Source organism: Ictidomys tridecemlineatus, chromosome 3 (assembly GCF_052094955.1).
Source record: "Ictidomys tridecemlineatus isolate mIctTri1 chromosome 3, mIctTri1.hap1, whole genome shotgun sequence".
Classification (NCBI taxonomy): domain Eukaryota; kingdom Metazoa; phylum Chordata; class Mammalia; order Rodentia; family Sciuridae; genus Ictidomys; species Ictidomys tridecemlineatus.
Window position 1 is genome coordinate 209,188,299 of NC_135479.1, and position 18,632 is coordinate 209,206,930.

At 45.0% G+C, this 18,632-nt stretch overlaps 1 protein-coding gene and 1 long non-coding RNA gene across 7 annotated transcripts in view; one reads left to right on the plus strand and one right to left on the minus strand.

The window, feature by feature from the left end:
• Hlcs (holocarboxylase synthetase) overlaps positions 1-18,632 on the minus strand; it is a 187,497-nt gene that overhangs the window by 158,541 nt on the left and 10,324 nt on the right. For 2 of the 6 annotated variants that reach the window (XM_078044625.1, XM_078044628.1), the window contains exons 1-2: positions 17,279-17,536; positions 195-326 (exon numbers count right to left, since the gene is read on the minus strand). Coding sequence is in view for 1 of the 6 variants with exons in the window: in XM_078044623.1 (XP_077900749.1) it covers positions 195-326; positions 3,165-3,359 (327 nt within the window). In the remaining 5 variants the exon portion in view is untranslated. Of the gene's footprint in view, positions 1-194; positions 327-3,164; positions 3,404-17,201; positions 17,226-17,278; positions 17,537-17,574; positions 17,770-18,632 lie in introns of those variants that run through there. The other 4 variants (XM_078044626.1, XM_078044624.1, XM_078044623.1 and 1 more) reach the window with 4 other exon arrangements.
• Positions 3,165-8,392, plus strand: LOC144376488 (uncharacterized). The gene is made up of 2 exons (XR_013437027.1): positions 3,165-3,332; positions 4,172-8,392. It is a non-coding gene; the product is annotated as an uncharacterized LOC144376488 (long non-coding RNA).

Below are 18,632 nucleotides of genomic sequence, written 5' to 3' on the forward strand. Positions count from 1 at the left end.
CATTAAAAAAATAAGAATAAAGAGGTGAAAGAAAATACACCAATACATTTGAGACAATCCAAAATATCCAAAAAGAGAGCAAGTCACCTACAAAAGCTAGGGAAGATCACTCATTAAAAAAAAAACAAACTTGGTTAGGATTAAGACATGTATAGAACTAAATGACACACAAGGAAAAAAAACATAGTACTCACTGTTTCAGAAGATGGTCTCTGTAAACTGTCACCTTGTACCCAAATGCTCTCTGTCACAAATGCTATGTGTTCTGCTTCAAGTATAAAGGGAGAGACAAGAAACAGGGCCCATTTGTTCAGGTCATCAATGGACTGCACAGAGGGAGAGAAACATAGAGGATTCAGTGTCACTTCAAACCACAACTGCCACTTATCTCAGCATGCCTGACATACCCGCCCCTCTGCAATTCCAGGTAAGATCTACCTAAGGTTATCTGATGCTCTTCTGCAGACATCCTGTGCTTCTTATTTAACCGTGACTGTTCAAACAGCCCCAAAGCCCTCTGAGACTCTTGACAGCTTTAAAGTCTCTGGATATTTGTTTTCACACAATTAATTCTGACAACCATTGCTTATAGATTAGCACATAGTTTTCCAAATCACATTTGAGGCACATTTAAGAATGAGGAGGTCTGGAAGAGCCTGCCTGGCTACTGCAGTCTTAAGACCTGGTTCTTCATTCCCACGGGCACCAGGCCTGGCAGCACAAGGCAGCTGTCCTTTGTCCTTGCATTACTCATACTGAAGTAAACTGTTCTTTTCCCTGAGACCTGGGAAGTGAATAAACTTTCTGAAACTCACAAAACAGTCAAACCCAGGGCTGAGGGTATAGCTCAGTGGTACAGCACTTGCATAACAGGCATGAGGCCCTGAGATTGAAACCCAGCATTGCAAAAAATAAAATAAAAGAAATACAGAGATAAGTTAGGATATTTCTGGGGAAGACCCTTACCATATGCAAAAAAGCTATCAAATATATTTTATTTATTTTTAATATTTCATTTACATTTTAGTTTTCAGCAGAGACAACATCTTTGTTTGTATGTGGTGCTGAGGATCCAACCCGGGCCACACCCATGCCAGGGGAACGCGCTACCATGTTACCAATTGAGTCACATCCCCAGCCCCTCAAACATATTGTAGAGAAAATGTAAATTCAAGAGTGATTTTAATTTAGCTTTTTAAAAAATAAAATTATCTTTTTAGTTGTAGATGGACACAATCTTTATTTATTTATTTTTATGTGATGCTAAGGTCCAAACCCAGTGCCTCATGCGTGTAAGGCAAGTGCTCTACCACTGAGCTACATCCCCAGCCCTAATTTAGCTTTTTTAAAAGGAGATTATAGTCAAGATTGGTCAGCAGATCAGATATGGTCCCACTGGGCCCTCCTTATCAGGTTCTACATCCTGGATTCAAACCAAAAAAAAAGGAAAAAAATTAAAAATAATTAAATCTGTACTAAACAAGAACAGACTTTTTTTTGGTCATTATTAGCTAAACAATGCAGTTTAGGTAATAACAATAATATAGTAACAACCACTTACACTATATTAGGTATTATATATATTGATTTGGGGGCTGAGGATGTGCTCAGGGGTAGAGTACTTGCCTAGCATGCATAAGGTCCTGGGTTCAATCCCTAATACCACCAAAAAATAAATTAATTAATTAAATTGAATATAAGGAAGATTTTTTGCATAGTATGCAAATACCACATCCCTTTATATAAGGGACTTGAGCATCTCTGGATTTTGGTGCCTTGTTTTTGGTGGGCTAATGCCTTTTTAAATTAATTTGCTGTTCTTTAGGAAGCATTTTTTAAAAAAAACTTTTTAAAAGGTTTTTTTAGCCTACCAAAAACAAGACACATATGGGGAGGGGGGGACAAAAATCCAAGGCTTCTGGGGGAAGCCTTATCACTATCACCACCACCAGCCACAAAAAGTCTCCAATCCCCAACAGAGGAGCCATATCTCAGCAAAACTAACAGTGTAAAATGGATGCACAGCATGTTACAGAATCCCTGAAAGCATCAGATCACTCCCGCCTGGGGCTCAAGGGGTAGGCAAGAGCAGAAAAATTAGTTGATTTAGTTAACAGAGGCCCAATAACATCATGAAAATGTTCCAAAGTAAAACTGCCTAAAAAATTAAAACATTTACATCCTAAATTTCGTGTATGTTGAAAATTTTACTCTAAGCTAAACTCTAAAGAATATATTTTTAATAAATCAAGTCTAGAAGCTGCTGCAGTCGTAAAATCCACTCTGTAATTATTCTTCATTTTATTTTTCTCAACCCGGTTTCCTAAGGTGGCCACTGGATGTAATGAATGAACTTCCCCTTGGGTCCAGGTGGTACTTGGGTGGTACTCAGTTGTGCACATTCCTAGGAAGAACTGAGAGAACCCCCCCTTCAGTGTGTATACTATATTTTTTAACTTAGGGTGTCCTTTATTCGCTACGGGTACAATTTCATTCCACACCTAAGCACAGGCACAACAGAATGTTCAACACTGAGACAAGATTTTGATCCTCTCATGGGTGTTGTGATTTCACCTACGTTTAAATAATTTTTTAAAATCTCATTTTAATGCTGAAAGTGAGCCAACTTTCCAGATGGAAGAGGAAAAAGCAAAAACTAAAAGCAAAACTCTTGTCAGCGTTAGTGGAAGCGGTATTGCGATGCCCATGGCCATTTGCTTAGAAATGCACTGTGAAGTCCACTTCCCAAAACAGCTGCCTGGAAAGAACCACTGTCCCTTGTCACAGCAAGGGCGCGTTTTTTACAGCGATGACACGGCAGGCCCACGCCACTGTAGGTGACTGGGCCAGCTGGACAGTGGCCACCATCCTAAGTACCGGCCCGGAAACAAAGACCCAGCGAAGCGCTGAAGATGCAGAGCGGGCTGCCGAGAAGATGCGGAGCGCACAGGACACGACCGGCCCCCGGCAGGGACGAGCCTCCTGCCGCTCAGGTCCCCCAGAGGCCGCCCACCGCGGGACGGGCGTCCGCGCGCGGCACTGCGGGGAGGTCGGGTCCCGGGCCCGCGCGCCCCGCCCCGCCCCGCCCGCCCGCCAGGCTCGGCGGGGGCTCGCGCGCAGCCGACGGCGCTTCCGGCCCCGCCCCGCGCCCCCCGCCCGCCCACCTGGCTCTCGCCGACGCAGAAGACGCGGCCGCCGCGGCTCAGGCACACGCGCGCGCCGCCGGGCCGCGCCGCCGCGCCGCAGAAGGTGAAGGAGCAGCGCGAGGCGCGCAGCCGCCGCACCGTGGTGCGCACGAGCGCGGCCGGCCGGCGCCCCCAGCGCGCCCACAGGTACAGGTAGCACAGCGTGATGAGCATGGCCGGCGCCCGCGGCCCCGGAGGCTCGCCCGCCGCGCTCCGCCCCGCCGGCCGGCCGGAAGAGGCGCGCCGCAGACAGGCTGCGCGGGCGGGGGAGCGCGGGCACCGGGAAGGGACACCGCGCGGGGCGAGCGAGGCCGCGGAGGCCTCTGGGGCGGGTACCTGAGTGCAGCGATGCAGGGAGAAGCCCCCACGTGGGAGGTGTGCAGGGGTCGGGGAGGTCAGGACCCGGAGGGTGTTGGGGTAAAGAGACTGCAGCCGGAGGGGGTCTGGGAATTGGGGAGGGCTGGCCAGAGCAGAAGGTGGGGTGGAAAGGAGGCTGCTCCAACGATGTGGGATGACAGGCTTCTGGGAGGCTGAAGCTGCACCTGCGGAGGGATCCAGGAGGTGGTGGAGGCCATACCGTGGGTGGAGGGACAACGCAATGGAAGGGCCAGGTAGAGGCCCTGGAGGTTGGAGTAATAGAAAAGGGAGGTGTTCTGGGGAGGGGGAGTGTGATAGCTAGGATGGTTGGGGGGGGTTGTTATATTCCCAGTGGATGCTGGACCCTATGAAGCAAAGGCCAGTCTCCCTTAGGGGTGGAGATAGATAAGGAAGGTGCTCAACACATATTGCTCACAAATAGCCAAAATTTGCTAATCGGTACCATACCAGGAATCAAAGAGCTAACACAACCTCCACCCAATCCAGCTAGGGAAATGAGTGAGGCAGTTTTTATTAGATGATGTTAATCCTTCATGCATGCAAAAAGGGATATGGGGTAGATTACATGAACTGACATAATGTAATAATTTTCTCTTTTTAAAATAAAGGCAGAGAACAGAAGTTGAAGACCAGTCAGCACCAAAAAGGCTGTACAAGGTGCTCTTGCCACACGTGGATCACCAATGTGTGACCAGCAGAAAGAGGAAATATCACTTATGATTCACAGTGTTCTTGTCCCAGGAGGAATCATAATTATTACCATTACTGACAGGTATCTCCTGTGGAACCTCACTTCCTCAAAGGCAGTCTGTCACCAGTATCCTAGAATTCTTTTGAAGTACAGCAAAGATCTTGAGTTGTTTGCTATCTTGGCCCTCAGAAGGTGGCTTAATGCAGTGAAAACAATTAGGTCCACCCACTCCTAAATCTTTACTTAACTAAGGGTGGGCTTTTAAAGTACCCTGACCATTTGTCCATCTACTTTAACACAGCAGTGTAGAATACCCACTCTCAGAACCCCAGACTTCTGGTCACATGATGTAGTAGTACTCTCCATTGCACATAGCAATAATAGGTTTAAAAACAGAGTCCAGAAAGAAATAGCTGGGCTCAAAAACAAAATAAAGGGCTGGGGATGTGGCTCAAGTGGTAGCGTGCTCGCCTGGCATGCGTGTGGCCCGGGTTCGATCCTCAGCACCACATACCAACAAAGATGTTGTGTCCGCCGAGAACTAAAAAATCTCTCTCCTCTCTCACTCTCTCTTTAAAAAAAATAAATAATAATAAGCATTGCTGTGGACCAGAAATAGAAGTCAGAGTGATGAGCAGAGGACTGAAGCACATCCTGCACCTCCCTATGGGACATCACTGGAGAAGGAAATGAATGAGTACCTCAAGGAGGGACTCAGCCCCTTCCTGATAACCCAGGCTGTAGGTCAGAAATTAGTGGTAAAAAGGGGTTTACCAGACTTATAAATCCTAAATGTTTCACTTTCAGAAGCTTCCTTAAAGTTTTCTGGATTACAGTGGGAAAGAGGCACCTCCTCACCCTCCTAGAGATAGATAGGTTATCTACTTCTCCTGAATGTCACCAACATCCCCAGTCTTTCCAAGTACTTTAAGGGTCTTGCAACCTCAGCTTCCCACAGACTTATGGAAGCTGTCCAGCTCTACCTGCAGATGTTTAGCGATGTCATGGTCTCAGAACATGGGAAAATAACATTTTGGAGTCAATCCTATATATCAATTCTAGGTTATAAGGAATGGGGACTATCATGGTTCAACATGATTAAGAAGTGGGTGAGACCCCTTTCTAACATGTGATTTGAAGAGCACTAATTTTTTTTTTCTTCTTTCTTTCTTTATTTTTTTTGTACTAGAAATAGCACTTGGGTCACTTTACCACTGAAAAACACCCCCCAGCCCTTTATATTTTTTGAGATGATCTTGCTAAGTTGCTGAGGCAGACCTCAAACTTGATATCCTTCTGCCTCAGTCTCCCAAGTTGCTGGGATTGCAGGCATGCACCACTGTACAAGGCTTGAAGAGCACTGATATTACTCACGCCTAGGGAAGCAATAGAGGAAGGAAGATATAGCAGGACAGTAAGAGAGGTTAAACGATCACACAGCAAGCTCCTCTGTTCAGGATCCCTACCTACAATGACTTTGGTTGATGTTTCAGAGGGTCAAGGTACAGTTTAGCTTCATCATCTTCAAAGGAGAAGGGAAAGGTGCAAAACTAAGACCTGGAGTGGATGTACCTGATCCTCATCCTACAGGCCCTTGGGACTCAAAGTGCAGCCCTTAGACCAGCAGCATCAGCACCACCTGGGAGCTCACTAGACCGAAAATCAACATCTGCATTTTAACAAAATCCCCAGGTGACACAAACACAATAAGTTTGAGAAACACTGTTAAATTCACCTCCATTATACCCTATCTAGACATTTCCAAACTGTTGTAGAAGAGAAGACTACAGACTAGGAATTTAAAAGCAAGCCTTTATGGTTTGTCAGAATACAAGTGTCATGGAAGCACACCTCAGTAACCCACCAGAATGACTGGCTTTCCTGGGAAGAGCTAGTCCGCCCTCAGGAAGACATGCCCTAGAAATAATAATTGAGTATAAGGCAAAGTGCCAGCCAAAAGGATGTCACCACCAGAGGGAGCGGTCCAGCTGCGCCCCCCCCCCCAATGAGATGCCAGTTCCTCCCCAGGAGACATTAATCAGTACCCCTCTGAGCTTGGAAAGTGCTCAGTACTCTCAACAAATGGCCAGAGTTGAGAAATTAAAATCCCAGTCCAGTAGGAAGTGCTGGGTAGATGCTGAAATTTCAATATCTGTAACTGAATATTTCATTCTTAGCAGTTACAGTCTGTCTGTAGATGAAAGAATCCATTGCTTCCATCACCATGATGGAGTGCTCAAAACAGCTTAAAATGATATTCAGAAATCACAGGGGATCAGAATAACCATCTCTTTGAAAAAGCGTCCTCCAAAACAAAATAATTTAAGTAAGTAAACTGAAATCATGAGGCTTTTGTTGGCCAAAAAAAAAAAAAAAAAAGCTATACAACATGAAGAGTCTTTCTTTGAAATTTGAGTATTTTTCCAAATAGGAAAATTTTTTTATTAAATGCCCCTTAAACTTCCATAAATGATCCATTATAATTATATAATGAAGCTAAGAAATGTATTGATTAATTGTATTTTATTACATTTTGGCTACTTTTCTAATGTTGTTTATTGCTCTTAGAATTTTGATATTTATCCAAAGACCTCGAGTTCTACACTAGAGTTGTTTCTAGGTAACACAATGATAATAGTAAAGAGAAAGCAAGATGTGAATTAAAAAGATAATTTCACCCCATTTTGTATAACTATAATGCACTGATGAGAACATTAAAAATAAAAAGATGCTTTCACATAAAACCTTAAGATCCTATCTTTAGTGTGCTATTCTTTCTTAATCATAGAGAAATCCAAAATAGTGATTACCTTCTTGATTTCCCTTTAGTTAAAGAAAAGACATCTCCTGGTGCAACCTCAAGGTAATGCTAACTGGGAGAATCATTTGAATTTATTCACTTTAAGTCTTGATAGAACAATATGTAACATGATATTTAATTGATAAGGGAATGTCACATGTTTTTAAAAGATGATCTTATAGGATCTTAAGTGTTACAGTATGTGTAACATTTGTTCAGAAAAAAATTAAGTAAAATTTAAAAGTTTTAAGACCAAAACAGGATTGAGTAAAAGCATATTTACCAGTAGTGTAAAGATATAAGAAATTATATGGTAGGAGGCGGAATTGGCATGTTTGGATAAAGATCACAAATACGTGAATCTTATAACTATGTTAAGTGAAAATAGATGAACAGGATGGTTTAAAATGAAACTAAGGATATTGTAGACAGAGCTACCACCTTCTAAGGACTTAAAGATACCAGCTACTAGAATTCCAGGACCCTCAAGATGAAAACAAAGTGGACAGTAGAACCAGACTGTCCATCACATGAATATTTGAAAAGCCACACTGAACAAGAGATGAATTACTATGTTCCTCACTGAAATATTTTCTGTGTACCAAAGAAGCTAGGCAAAAAATATTGATCCCGCCAGATGCAGTGGCACACTCCTATAATCCCTATAAGCATTGGAGGCTGAGACAGGAGGATTGCAAGTTCAAAGCCAGCCTCAGCAACTGTGAGGCACTAAGCAACTAAGTGAGACCCTGTCTTTAAATAAAATACAAAATAGGGCTGGGGATGTGGCTGTGTAGCCAAGTGCCCTTGAGTTCAATCCCTGGTACAAAAAAAAAAAAAAAAAAGTTTAGCAAGGCCCTAAGCAACTTAGTGAGATCCTGTCTCAAAAAGGACAGGAGATGTGATTCAGTGGTAAAGTACTCCTGGGTTCAATCTCTAGTATCAAATAAATAAACAATTCTCTTTTCTAGCTCTGTCCATTGAGATGGCCTCAGAGCAACATTACTCCAAAGTGCACCCTGGTGCTCAGATCCTGGGATATCTCTAGTTTTTCCCATTAAAAGGAACTACAGGGGCTGGAGTTGTGACTGAGGGTTAGAGTGCTGACCTAGCATGCGTGAGGCACTGGGTTAGATCCTCAGCACCACACAAAAATAAAATAAAGCTATTGTGTCCACCTACAACTAAAAATTAAGTGTTTTTTTAAAAAAGGAACTATATGGACTGGGGTTGTGGCTTAGTGGTGGAGCACTTACCTTGCATGTGTGACACACTGGGTTCTATTCTCAGATTGCATATAAACAAATAAAATAAAGGTCCATCAACAACTAAAATATATATATAGTGTCTGCTGTGTGTGTGTGTATAAAGGAACTAGAGATTCTTGAAGAAGGGGATGATGATTTCAGTGTTTAGAAATAAATAAGGCAGGATATTATGTGAAGGAAAGCAGCAAAGGTTCAAGTAAAAATGGGGCCAGTCAAAGCATTCAGGAAACAACCCTAAAGTGCTCCCCTACAGAAATTAGGCCAATTCAGTATCAAATTCAAATATGTAAGAAGAGCCATGAGTCCATGATGATCCTCACAAAAGTTCAGATATTCTGAGAGAATGTAGGATAAAAGATGTTACTGTCAAGTCTTACTATTTGGTTATGTTTGTAATACTGGTGATTTATTGTATTAATGGACATTGGTAAATTGCAAATACTTCTCTTAGAAGGGAGTTTCTGACCCACCAGGACATCAATACAAAGACCCCATAAAGCTGTGATTCCAAGCAGAGAGAAATGCAGGAGATAGCCAAAATTTTAATCAGATCTGGTTTTAAGGCTCCTTAAAAGTTGGATGGTCCTAAAAAATATGACATGGTACAAGATTTCATTAGGTCCAGTGATCATAAAAATTAAATCCATCTGAGAACTCTTCAGCCTTTGTGGGAGCCGCAGGCTTCTGTGAACAAGCAGAAGGAAGTACAGCAGCTATGCACATCCCAGCCTTCACATTTCCCAGTTTCAGTTACCCACAGCCAGCTGCAAACCAAAACTATTAAATGGAAAATTCTAGATAATAAGCAATTCCTAACTTTAAGATTGTACATTATTCTGGGTAGCATGATGAAATCTCATGCATCCAGCTCCATCCCAAAAGGATGAATAAAATCATCCTTTTGTTCAGTGTATTCACACTGTATATGCTAACTGCCCATTAGACACTTTGCCATCTCAATTATTAGATCAGCTGTTGAAGTGTCACCATGCTTGTGTCCAGGTGACCCTTATTACTCCAAAGTACAGGAGTAGTGATGCTAGCAATCTGATTACAGAAAATTGTTATTATTGATCTGTTAAATTACTGTTATGAATCTCCTGCTGTGCCTTATAAATTTATAAGTTAAATTTTATCATAGTTATGTATGTATGGGGGAAAAAATCTGCAGTATCAGGCATTCCTAGGGGTCTTAGAATGAATTCCCTTTAGAAAACAAAGGACCACTATAATGTTATAACTTGAATCCAGAGAATGGACTAAGTGATCACACTCAAGATTACAGAGAAGCAGTAGGTTTGTCTCATTAAAGACTCAGGAAAAAATTGTAAAATCTCTGATGGTAAATTATCTCAGTTACCAGGGAAAATAGTGTTTTCTTAAAGAGCTTTCACCTTCTAATCCAACAAGACTTTTTAAAAGGCTTGAAGAAATAAAACCATAAACTTACACTTATGGGTTAATAAGGCATCTATGCATATCTGCTATCATATACACTTGAAATGTGATAGGAAATGCTGCTCTTGTAGGAATAGCCTTTTAACTCTTAATTTGTAATGGGGACTTTTAAACTGAAGTCATACTAAATTGATGAACAGTATTGAAACATCTAAGAGAATGGTAGTTTTGCCATACTGAGAAATCACATCTGCTAGATTTATAAGAATTGAATAATCAGGCAATTGAAATACCTAAAAAGAAAGTTTATGACTGCACATCTCCCTCAAGGATCTCTTCTAATGGAAGTGAACAGTTGTAATCCATGAATATTCCAACCTAAGTGTGAACGGTATGTCCACCAAGGAGGGGAAAGAAATCCAGCCTTCCACCTAAGACAGTACTAGTGGAAAAAGAATTCTCTACAAAATAAAGAGCCTAATGTTTTCCTAGCAAACACCGTGACCCCTTTCAAATAGCCTTTTGAAGTCTCATAACCATGGGGCCACCTTCCCCTCCCCTCCGGGGACTTCTGTTCCCTGTTTACCCACCCCACAAGGCTTCTGCTTCCCTGCTGGTCACCAGGCTCCTGTGGGAGAGGGTGGGCTTTGTCACGCTGCAGGCAGGGACCAAGAACAAGGGGATGTTTACAAGACCTACCTCCCTCCTACTGTGCCGTTCTCACTTTCAAGTCAGACGTGTGATTTATTTTCACAGTAACCCCAGATACCAAAATAATAAGTACAAGTGGCATGGTGACTCCCAGCAACTCAGGAGACTGAGGCAGGAGCCTCACAAATTCAAGGCCAACCTGGGCAACTGGAAGAGACCCTGTCTCAAAAATTTTAAAAAATGGGGGCTGGGGTTGCGGCTCAGGGGTAGGGCGCTTGCCTAGCATGTGTGAGGCACTGGATTCAATCCTCAGCACCATATAAAAATAAATAAAGGCATTGTGTCTATCAAGAACTAAAAAATTTATTAAAAAATAAAAACGTAGAGTTCCCCTGGGCTCAATCTCCAGTAACAAAATGAAAATAAGTACAAGTCAAAACCCAAACACAGGCTGGGTGCAGGGGTACACGCCTGTAATCCCAGGGGCTCGGGAGGCTGAGGCAGGAGGACCACAAGTCCAAAGCCAGCCTCAGCAAAAGTGAGGTGCTAAGCAACTCAGGAAGACCCTATCTCTAAATAAAATACAAAATCGGGCTGGGGATGTGGCTCAGTGGCCAAGTGCCCCTGCCTTTGAGCCCCAGTAACCCCTGCCCTGCTAAAAAGATCCAGACACAGTAAAGAGGAACTGAAGGCAATCCAGGAAAGGGGTGGTCTCCAAAGCAACCTGAGGAAGAAAACAGACCGTTTCCAAAGTCAGCTGTCAGAAGACAGCAAAACATTTTTTAAAGACCCAGGGGAATAGCAGCCTAGAGCTGTATGCCTGGCCAAAGTATTTTCATGTTGGGAACCCCCAAAAAAATGTTTTTAGAAATAAATCTTAAAAGATAGTTAAAAGCACTATCTTTTAAAAGCACTTTAGAAGAAAGAAAAGTTTAAGAAAAAGAAACAGATGGGGAAGAGAGTAAAGAGAGTACAGGAATTGGTTTTGGTTTGCTTTTTTATTTTGCTTATTATTTTTTTCAATGCTGGGATCAAACCTGGGACTCGTGCGTGTTGGGCAAACACTCTACCACTGAGCCACATCTCCAGTCTGCTTTGCTCCTTAACTTTAGTTGAATTCATGCCTCTTACTTTTTTAAAAAATCTTATAATTTAAAGAAATCTCTATATGGAAAGCAAATCTATAAAGTTTTCAGAATACAGAATATCTTTCTGACCTCAAAATAGAGAAGATAAGTCAATCAAGATGCCAAGAACATTAATTATAAAGGAAAAGGATGCTACGTTAAATTTAAGGACCTCGCTGGGGCTGGGGCTCAGCAGTGGAGCGCTCGCCTAGCACGTGCGGGGTGCTGACTTCAATTCTCAGCACCACATAAAAATAAAATAATGGTATTGTGTCCAACTACAACTAAAACAAAAAAAAATTTTAAACTAAGAACTCCACTTACTGAAAGATACATTTAAAAACAAAGAAAGAAAGGAAGGCAAGCTCTGCAATGAGAACAGGTATTTGTAACACAAGTAACCAAGAAAGGACAAACATCTAGAATACATGAGACAACGTCAAAAAAACAAAAAGGGGGAGGAGTCTAGGATGAATAAGCGCTTCAAAAACAGTAAGCCCAGATGGCTGAAAACAGAGAGTGCTCAGTCTCACGGCCACTACAAACTAAACCCCATGAGAACTGGGTCGTGCGGTTGGCAGAGCTCCCCTCCTTAAACCCCAGCATCGGGCTTCCGCCCCCAGGGCTTAAAGACCAACCTTTTCCATTTACTTCCCTCCCCTTTCTGAGCCCTGGCTTTCCTGGCCATGGTGTTTCCACCAGTCAACAGAAACTCAGATATTTAAACAAAGGGGTTTCGTACAGAGGACTGGCCTCAGGATGATGACGGTGCTGAAACAGCAGGCATGGGGCAGTGTGCAGCCCAGGGGACAGCAGACAGCCCACAGGAGCTGGGCCTTAGCTGGGTATCCACATGGAGATGTGCGTGGTGATGAATGTGGAAGGGCCTGGGAGGGGCCAGAGCACACTGAGGGCCCAGGGGTGCTGCTGAAACTCAGAGGATCCCCAAGAAAGAGAACGTGGATAGGGCCAGAGGTTGGAGTGTTGTGGCTTGGATCTGAAATGTTCCCCGAAAGCTCACGTATTGAAAGCTTGGTCCTCAGTGAAGGAGTGTTCAGAGATGGGCCACGGCCAGGTGGTGAATCTGCAGGAGGTCGACTGAGTTGGGGAACACAGGGCCTTGGGGGTGTGCCATGAAGGTCATGCTTGTGTCTCTCTCTGCTTCCTGACCTCCGTGAGACAGCGGCTTCACCACACCCTTCCCCGTGGGGTTCGACCTCACACAGGCCCAGAGACAACAAAGCCAGCTGACCATGGACTGAAGCCTTTGAAACCATGAGCCCAAATACACCTTCCCTCCCTGTCACAGTGACGGAGAGCTGCCTTACACATGGGCAGAGTCACTCATGTTCCAGTTCAAGGAAGAGACAGACTGAGAGTGGCATCTCCACGGCAGCAGGAACAAACCAAGAGCCTTTTTCTCCCACAGATGACCTCTTTATTCTGTACTGTCATCTCTGTTCATGACCAGGGGACCATCACAGGGACCCAGAACTTAGTTGTTCTGGAGCCAGGACCTTCCCTTGCCCCACATCTTCTGCAGCAGCTGAGGGGACCCCTCTCCAGTGCCTGTTCCCATGGGAACCAGCACGGTGGCCTCCTGACTGATCCGCACTGCTCTTCAGCACACTCTAGTTTGACTTTGGAAAGTGCAGCTCTGATCCCACTGGTCCCTTTCTCAAAGGATCCTCTTTTTTTATATATACTGCAGTGCCTGTCCCTCCAACGGGGACCTTTAGGGGCTCTTGCCTGGCATTCAGGACATTCCACTGTACCCAAATAGCCCGGCCTCCCCTTCATCCACTGGCTCCCATTCCTCTCACGAGGCCCTGTGCTAATCACTGTGGACATCCGCCCTCTGTGACCTTGTGCTATGAATCGGATGTGCTTTGCCCCCAGAGAGGCTTGGTCCTAATGTGGTGGTAATATGCGGTGGTGGCACCTTTAAGAGGTAGGGCTTAGGGGAAGGTGGTTGGGTCATTGTGCTGCTCAAAGGGCATTAATGTAGCTCTCACAGAGCCCAGGTCAGTTCTCCTAAGAGTGAGTTCTTATGAAATTAGGTTAATACATGTGCCTGCCCCCTTCTGCACACAGCTGCTTTCCTTTCTGCTTCTCCTGCTTTTCCCTCCTGCCATGTGATACAGCCACAGTTGCCCTCATCTGGGGCCAAACAAGTTGCCCAATCTTGGACTTTTAGCCTCCAAAAATGTGAGCTTAATAAACCTCTTTTCTTTATACTAATTATTCAACCTCTGGTTATTTTGTTTTAAGAACATAAAACAGACTAATATGCCATGCAAGGAAGCTATTATTGAACCCCATCTTGTAGAGGAGGACACTGAATTTTAAAAGCAGTTGAGTAACCTGCTCAAGGTCCCATAACTTGGTAGGGAGGCTGAGGTTTGAATTTGGGTTTTTCTGGCTCCAAAGTCCTTCACTGAATAAACAAAACAACTGAGAGCAGAGAATGAGTATACACAATAATAATAAATAGAAACAGGACTCAAAGCAGGGCTATCATAGTGGCACATGCCTGTAATCCCAGCAGCTAGGGAGGCTAGGGTAGGAGGATCACAAGTTCAAAGCCAGCCTCAGCAATTTAGTGAGGCCCTCAGCAGCTTAGTGAGGCCTTGTCTCTAATAAAATTTAAAAAAATAAAAAAGGACAAGGGATGTGGCTCAGTGATTGAATGCCCCTAGGCTCAATCCCTGGTACCAAAAAGAAAAGAAATAGGACTCAAGATCCAAGAGTGGCAAAAAGTTCAGGTGCACCCTGCCAGCCCTGAGGATAGTCATTTGAATCCAGATCAGATGGGTGACTGTGACGGTGCCTAACTTGCACACACCAAAAAGCTGCAGGTGGGATGTATAAAATGCCAGGGAAAATAATACCCTAAAATGCCCTGCACCCTGCAAGTCAGAAAAGATGTGGGATGCACTTTCTGTGCAGTAGCTGAATGTCGGTGACGCATCACCGTTTTAAAGGAACTTCAAGTAGAGCAAAATTCAAAGTTAAAAAGTAAAGGCTCTAAATGTGATGTGGTGTCCTGGACCAGAAAAAAAAAAAAGACTATTAGCAGGGAAACTGGTGAAATCTTAAGTCAGCAGTTTAGTTAAGTATTGCCCCAATATGTGTTCTTCTTAATAAATCTATGGTTGCATAAGATGTTAACATTGGAGGAATCTGAGCGAAGGGTATAAGGAACTCTCTGTACTATTTTTGCAACACTATTTTAAGCCTAAAGTTATTTTAAAATAAAAAAGTATAAAAAATAAGAGAATGACCTTCCACTTAATTTCATTAGCACTCCTTTTTTTTCTCTTTGTTCCTAAATGGTCATGTGGTCCTGAACGAAACGTTTCATCCTTCTGGGTCCCAGTTTCTCAACTATGGGGAAAAAAAGAAAAAAAGGAGGGCCACAAGTGGATTGCCAAGTTCCAAGGAATATCCTGGGTTTTCTAATACACTTGCAGCGTGATTCAATTTCCAAAAGTGTGATTTGAGGTGGCCTCTTAGTGCCTTCGCATTCTGATATTGAGCACTGTGCCTACACAAAGTAGGTGCTCCGTACAGGCTGTTGGAATAAACTGGCTCATACCGCCAATGGTTCATTGAGGTAGAACAGGTCTCTCTTTTACTCAGTTGGCCACCAGAGAGCAAAGTGCTCAGAAAGTTTTCTCCATTGAAAGCAACTTATCTGCATTCAGCAGAGAGGAGGGTCCTCTACATCCCAGACAAGTAAAAATCAGCCCCTGGCAGGAGAGGGTTGTCACTACCTGCCAGCCATCAGACAGGACCTCCAGGTGGGTGATTAATACCATATGCATCCAGATGGCCCACAGTGCTGCCTCTGACCCTCTCCCAAGTCCTCAGCACCTTCCAAAGTCTAAGCCACCTCAATAGATGAGAGCTTGAACGGCAGATTGTGACCCTGCTCCCAGTGCATCGTTGTCTTCCTAAGGACCCTGTCCCATTTCTTGAACAAATTTCACTTTAAAGGGTTTGGGAGGAGCAGATTTAGGAGGACAAATGAATGAATGTGGAAATTGACCAAAACATTTATAAGCAATATGAAAGAAAGCATTAGCCTTCCAGGCAGCCCGAGACTCAGCCTGTGTGAGCTGCAATTTGTACAGTGAAGCAATAGAGGCCATGGTTAGGCATCCTGAATTTAGAGGTTGCTTCCAACATATACATGAACACATTTGGTAGCCCTGAGACTTTGGCATGTGTCCCTCTAATACGGGAATTGGGACTGCTAATGAGACAGGTTCACAGGGCTGAGTATAACAACTCAGTCAGTCAGTCACTGGAAGGGAACAGGAGGGCAAGCTGTCTTCAGTTCGTCCTCATAAATGTTTTTTGTAAACATATTAGTACTGTACCTCTTTTGAACAGAACAGGAAACTCAGGCTCTGATAGTCTACACAAAGCAGGTAGAGGTCTCATTCCCAGAAGTTGCATACCTGTCTCAGGCATGGAAAAGCCTGCCTGCCTAAAAATTGTCCTCCTGAGGTCAATCACAGTGCCTTCCATTTGAACTTCTGCAGGTTGCATCATTTTATCTTCCAAATCAGTGAGAGGTGAACTGAAGCTGGCTTCAAGTACTGACATGCTGCTTTTGTGATCACATGAACTTAAGAGTAGGGCCTCAGACTGTAGGAGGAAGGGCAGAGGTTTCTGATACAAACTGCAGCTTGATAACCACTGTGTGGGGTCTTGATGGAGCATTCTGACCTCAAAGACTTGCTGGGGAGGGGATAAGGGGGAAAGTGTAAGGACTGAGGGTCAAGGCCTAAAATAAAGCCCTCAAGGCCCCTGGGAGTGTGTGTGTGACCAGGCAAAGCACAGATGAAGATTAATAGATACTGTGAGACACCTAGTGCAGATGCACCCTCACCTGTGGCTGAGAGAGTGGTGAGAAAGAATGGATGAGTCACATAATCACTGAATTTTCTTTTTTTCCTCAGCCAGCCTGAACATTTTCTTTGAGACTTCCATACTTAGGGAGAGCCAATCACTGCTTAAAAAGGGGGAAATGGTTCCTATTATAAACCTTTCATACTGGACATGTCATGGGACTGGAAGGACACGTTTGGTGGAAAGACTGACGGGAGGACAGGAGCACCGATAATCCCTCCACATTCCCCTGCCATCAGAACATAAATTCACTGAATTTATCTTTCTACAGAGGCACCCAGTATGGAGTCTCCTCTATAGGTTCAGGGAATCTGCATGCCCCTCCCTTGATGTCCCTTGCTTTCCATGTCAACTTGAGATGCTTTAAAGAGTGTGTGCAAACTCCACTTTTTAGCCCAAACTCATTGGAAGTGGCTTATAATAAAATATCAGTAGGAAAAAGCAATCCCCACGGGGCTGTCACCTGTTTATAAAATGGCAGGTGGCAGCGGAGGAGGCCTGTGAGCCTGGACAGACCTTGGGAAAGGGCCCTTACAAAAAGCAGCCCGCTCCCGAAGCCAACAGAGGATGATGCAGCTGAATTGGAACTTGCGTTGGGCAGCCCTTTCCTCACGATATCAGCCCCCAACAGCATCTCTAATGGAAACCAGCAAAGTCACAAGAGCCCTGTGGCCAAGAAACTATCCCTGTCTATAAATAACTGTCCCTAGGGCGAGACACAGCAAGATCAAAGGCAGGACACCGAGCCTGGCGAGCCGGCGGGTTCCTGCAGAGCCCACTAACCTGCGTGTCCCCGTGGGCGCCCCCCGCCCCGGCGCCTGCCACCACGGGCTCCTGGGAATGGCCGGCGCTGCACGCACCTGCAGGGCCCAGCCCCGGGGGCCGCTGTTCCTCGTGGGGTCGGCGGCCGGCTCTGGTCCACAGCGCAGCGGTGCCGAAACGCACGCGAAGGGGGCGAGCGCCAGGACAGCGCAGGTGGCAGCGGAGGCGCGGAGGCGGCACGGACCGTGGGAAAGGGCCGGATCGGGATCCCCCTCGGCGCAGCCCTAAACCCTGACCACGCCCCAGCCCGGCTGGGCAGTGCGGTGGCCACCAGGGCCACGAGGGACACGACTTCTGGCTCCTCCGGCGCGCGCCGCCCGCTACCCTCAATTACCTGTCCTTCAGGCTGGCCTTAAAAGTCAAAATACCTCCTCCCCAGGCAGGCCTGGCCTGGGCCAGCGGGGCCGCGTCCACGTCCCCTGCCCCGCCTCCCCACTTTAAATTCCGTGTTTGCACCAGTGGCTCCGCGGTCCCCGGGCACTGGCACCCTTCCCGGCAGGAGCTGGGTCTGCTTCCCCGCACACAAAGCGTTTGGCAGGAGGCTTTGAATGAAGGAGCAAGTGAGGGCACAGACGGCCAGCGGGCTCTCCGGAGAGCATGTCTGTGAAGGTGCCCAGAGGGGGCCGGGATTCTTTCTGCCTTCCTTAGGCGGAAGCACGACTCTGACTCTGTCACATCTCCTTCTGCCCCTAAGGATGGGGTCTTGATTCCCACCCCAGAACTCAACCCTTCACTTTCAGCACACAGATTTCACTTGAGGACTTGAGTGTCCCCTTCGGTTCCAGGAATTCTAGTGAGAATTCTAAGAATTCTTCTGTGGTGGGACACAGAGTGACTCCTGATGTGGCTTAGAAAACTCCCCCAGAGGAGGAAGAAAGAAAGAAGTTGGGAAAGGAATCATGTCTGACCTTCAGGAAAGCGTTTATGGATGGTCTATACGTGACCCCATGTCCTCACGAAAATCTCCATGAGACATTCTGTCACCACTGTGGTCCCTGGTGAACAGGAAAGCTGAAAGAAACTCGGGGTGATCAGAATCAGTGTCCTCAGTTACATGATTTTGATGGTTACAAAACATCCCATGTTTGAGTGTCCCATGGATGGTCCATTCCTCAGGTGCTGGACCATGCCCAGGCCTCAAGTGCTTGCTCTCATCCTGAAGTGAAAGACCTGTACAAAACCTTTTGGCTACCTTTCTGGTCACTGTTTAGGATATATCCCCATGTTCCTATGAATGAGATTACTGGGTTAAAGAGTATGAAACTTGCTAAGACCATATAACCACATGGTCAAATCTCTTACTTGAATGCATATATAATTTCACCTCCTAATAGAAGACTGAGGGTTTATTTTAGCACATGTTTTATAGTCTTTTCTACTTTGGTTAATGAA